The following is a 4,066-nucleotide window of genomic DNA, read 5'->3' on the forward strand; positions in this document are numbered from 1 at the left end:
GTCCCCACTTTCAAGTTCATGCCTCACAGCGTTCATATACACATAATTTTTCACATCTGGCCGCATGGCCTTTTCCGTTTGTTTTCCTGTCTTGTTTTCTTTTCTGTTTGTTTTCCTGTCTTGTTTTTTGTCCGCCACTACATTCCTCCATGGCACAGGTTTAATTTGTGTATACAAATTTAATTTGCGGTCCATGGGAAAAGTCGTTTTAACGATGCGTCCTGCCCAACTCTTTGAAACGCCGGTGTTAAAACGGGGGTAGCTGATGAAGGAAAATGTTCTCTATGTGGCTTGTGTGTTTTCTGTACTCTGGTTATTATTATTTCTTGTCTACGTTTTGTTTGCTATGTCCTGTATCCAGATATGCACCCATATATAGAGGTAGACGTAGGTATGCATACACCTGTACGTATATATGCATATACTCATTTATTATTTGTTTTTACATGACCGAACGCCAGCGTCACCACTGTTGTATATATATATATATATATATATATACATATATATATATATATATATATATGAGTGAACTATTTTCTTTATTTCTTCAAGTTCCTGCATCACAAAGGTCTGCCCATTATAATTAGAACAAATTAAGCTTGGGGTTTGATAAATTTGTAGTTATCTTTGTTACTGCCAATCTGAAATTTTTTGACAACGTAGACATCATTTGGTAAATGAGGGAGCTTCTTGTCACTGCCCACATTTGCATTTCCTGCGCTGAAGTTAGTTCATCAAGGACTCTTGAGAGTAGGAGATCCAGTTTCGTTTTGAAGACATTTACTTCCACCTCATATTCATTTGATATTTTGTTGAGGTAGAGCAATCCAGCTTCTCTGATTGTGAATTCTTGATCATCAGTTGAAATATATTTTCCAAGGAGCTCCTTTCCCAGCCACTAATTTGTTTGCCTCATATATGGGTGCTGTGTAATGTTTGGTATTTAATACATGCTATTGAAGTATATAATGTGATAGTTCAATGATCACATGACTGATGTTAAACCACTGCCTCCTACTTTCATTTTAGGGAGCACAATCAATATTCCTATTGATAGAATGTTGCTAATAATTTATGAGTTTTTATATCAATGAAACAGCTAGCACCCATTCATATGTTACTATCATTGCTGGTATTAAAAACACTGTTATATATTGATTTATTAAAAACTGTGAGTTCATTCTGGTCACACATTCCTTGCTACTAACATCATCATAGAATGTTTTTGTCTATCCCACAATGTTTGTAGCATTTGTCACTTGGTATTGGAGAAGTAGTTAGCATAATGACATTGCAATATAGCTAGACTGATTTGTAACTTTTGTCTTGTTTTAAAATCAGGCAGGATCAATGCTAAACTTCATCTTTATATATTTTGAAGATGCAGTTACTGAGTTAAGGGTCTTTTCATATTGGTTTCAAATTTTGGCACAAGGCCAGCAATTTCGAGGGAGTGGGTAAGTTGATTGCATTAACCCCAGTACTTAACTGGTACTTATTTTACCAACCCCAAAAGGATGAAATGCAAAGTAGACATTGGCAGAATTTGACCTCAGAGCATAGTGATGGATGAAATGCCACTAAGCATTTTGCCTGGTTCACTAACATTCTGCCAGCTCGCCACCTTCAAGGATCTTTTTATATTGGTTGTATTTCTTATATGTAGCATAAGATTATCCAAAACGAAGTCATATCTCAGGTTGTAGTTGATGTCTGCAACAAAAATGGTGAAGGGTTGATTCACTTTCTCAAAAAGTAATGTAAGGAATTCACTGCTAGTTAAAACAGCGTTACAGAAAGACTATCTCTTTGAAATATAACTGTTATACTTTATCTCATCTAAGACAATGGTTTCTCTTCTTGTATTTAACTTCAAGAAAGACTAACCCGCAATGAGGACAGATTATCTAATTATGGCTTCTGAAATTTTATTAAAGCTAAATACCTTTAGCATCATTAAATGGAGGAATAAAATCAAGTATTTTTCTTGTAGTCCAGTGAAACTAACCAAATTCATACAACATTGTTACATTTCTGACACTATTATTTGCAGCCAAGAAAACTGGTAAACAAGTGTTTCTTAGCAGTGATTTATCTTCCGACCATAAGATGGTACCTCTTATAGAACAGAGAATATTTGAAGAAATGAAGCTATATCCTGAAAAGTTTTAATTAATTTCTCCTCAATCATGGTATGTAAGCCTTTACTTTTATTTAATTATCCAGTTTTAGTTAAAGATTGCACACCAGATTGTACACTGAGATTCTACAAACTGATTGCTATCTTTAAACTGAAAGGATATAAACTATTACTACCATTGTTTTCTGTTGTGGTTGTTGTTGTTGTTGTTGTTTAGGCCCAGGAGCCCCAACTGGTCATGTCTATGGTCAGAGCCATGACATACTATGTTTTCTCTGGTATAATATCCATGAGTTCATTATTCATTATGCTCTATTTTTTGAAATGGGAATTTGAGGGAGATTTGGCTACAGTTTCTTTCTCATGATTTTCTATGTATTGATCCTATCTTGATGATGCACAATGTTGTCCAGGTGGACCACCAGTGACCCATACCAAGTTTTTGATAATCCATACTGAGTTTTATTTCCTATTACATTATTGTATAAATTTATACTTTGTTGCCCATGAAGTTTTCTTAATAAATCCTGTGGACCAGCTTCTGAAAAAAAAAATATGTATTATTTGACAGTCTGACAGATCTGACACAATTGTGACCTTCCCACATGGAATATCCTTTTTTTTATGTTGATTAGGGAAAAAGGAAAGGCATAATTTTTCTCTTGTTTTACATTGAATTTTCCATTAATATGAGTGGAATAGTTGACTTGTTGGAATAATAGTTCTTACAATTGAATGTTTCCAGTCTTATTGCTAACCACTGAACTATGAAAGAGAACCACATAGAGCCTGATTTAGCTAGTTTAGTCTCACAAAATAAAAACAAGTAAACTTATATGCCTCAGAACAATAATTCTCATTATAAGGCTTGAACTTATGACCTTATGATCAGTTGTCCAGCTACTTAACCTATCTCTCAGTCATTGAGCCATTGTACTAGGTATGAAGAGTAAACAAATCAAAACCAAGAATTAAAATCCAAGCATTTCCTTTTGTTTATTGTTCAAAACTGACCAGGAGAAGGGTTTTAAATGTCCACAGTATTATCATGAACCCAATTAGACCTCCCACCTGCTCTCTGTGTGTCAGAGGTACTGTGCAGGCTTGTCTTAAAACATTGGAATGTTTCACAGGGGATGTGTTGGCAGCATTTATCATGAAACCAATATAGACCACCTGTGTGTGTGTGTGTGTGTGTGAGAGAGAGAGAGAGAGAGAGAGAGAGAGAGAGAGAGAGAGAGAGAGAGAGAGAGAGAGAGAGAGAGAGAGAGAGGGGGATGAGCTGTGTAGGCTTGTCTTAAACATTGGAATGTTTCACTGGAAATGTCTTAGAAAGTCTCTCACTTTGTGTGATTGACATGTTCCAGTGGTAATCTAGTTAGGAAGACAGGTGTCAACATGATTCATATAAGGTGATATTGGACAGGTGCTGTGGATGGGGGAGATAATTAGGTCAGGATTAGGAAATTTCTATTCTGTTGCATGTCTAAACTAGAAACATGTGCATTCACAAAAACACACACAGTCATATATATATATACACACACACATACCCACACATAAATGTACCAACTGCATACATACTTGCATTAACCACATACAAACACATACACACACATATATACATATATCATCATCATCATCATCATCATCGTTTAACGTCCGCTTTCCATGCTAGCATGGGTTGGATGATTTGACTGAGGGCTGGTGAAACCGGATGGCAACACCAGGCTCCAATCTAATTTGGCAGAGTTTCTACAGCTGGATGCCCTTCCTAACGCCAACCACTCAGAGAGTGTAGTGGGTGCTTTTACGTGTCACCCGCACGAAAACGGCCACGCTCGAAATGGTGTCTTTTATGTGCCACCCGCACAAGCCAGTCCAGGGGCACTGGCAACGATCTCACTCGAAAATCCTACGGGA

General features: G+C 36.4%; 2 protein-coding genes across 5 annotated transcripts in view; one reads left to right on the forward strand and one right to left on the reverse strand.

Moving 5' to 3' along the window:
* Positions 1 to 4,066, forward strand: part of LOC128247921 (proteasome assembly chaperone 4-like) — a 106,892-nt gene that overhangs the window by 88,099 nt on the left and 14,727 nt on the right. The window contains exon 3 of the mRNA XM_052968367.1: positions 2,057 to 2,195. Within this exon, the coding sequence (XP_052824327.1) occupies positions 2,057 to 2,175 (119 nt within the window). The 3' untranslated portion in view covers positions 2,176 to 2,195. The remainder of the gene's footprint in view (positions 1 to 2,056; positions 2,196 to 4,066) is intronic.
* The window catches only part of LOC128247922 (uncharacterized), a 32,989-nt gene continuing 31,114 nt past the window's right edge, over positions 2,192 to 4,066 (reverse strand). For all 4 annotated transcript variants that reach the window (XR_008264265.1, XR_008264264.1, XR_008264263.1 and 1 more), the window contains exon 3: positions 2,192 to 2,684. Coding sequence is in view for 1 of the 4 variants with exons in the window: in XM_052968368.1 (XP_052824328.1) it covers positions 2,515 to 2,684 (170 nt within the window). In the remaining 3 variants the exon portion in view is untranslated. The remainder of the gene's footprint in view (positions 2,685 to 4,066) is intronic.

The sequence above is a fragment of the Octopus bimaculoides genome, chromosome 5 (genome assembly GCF_001194135.2).
Source record: "Octopus bimaculoides isolate UCB-OBI-ISO-001 chromosome 5, ASM119413v2, whole genome shotgun sequence".
NCBI classification, from domain to species: Eukaryota; Metazoa; Mollusca; class Cephalopoda; order Octopoda; family Octopodidae; genus Octopus; species Octopus bimaculoides.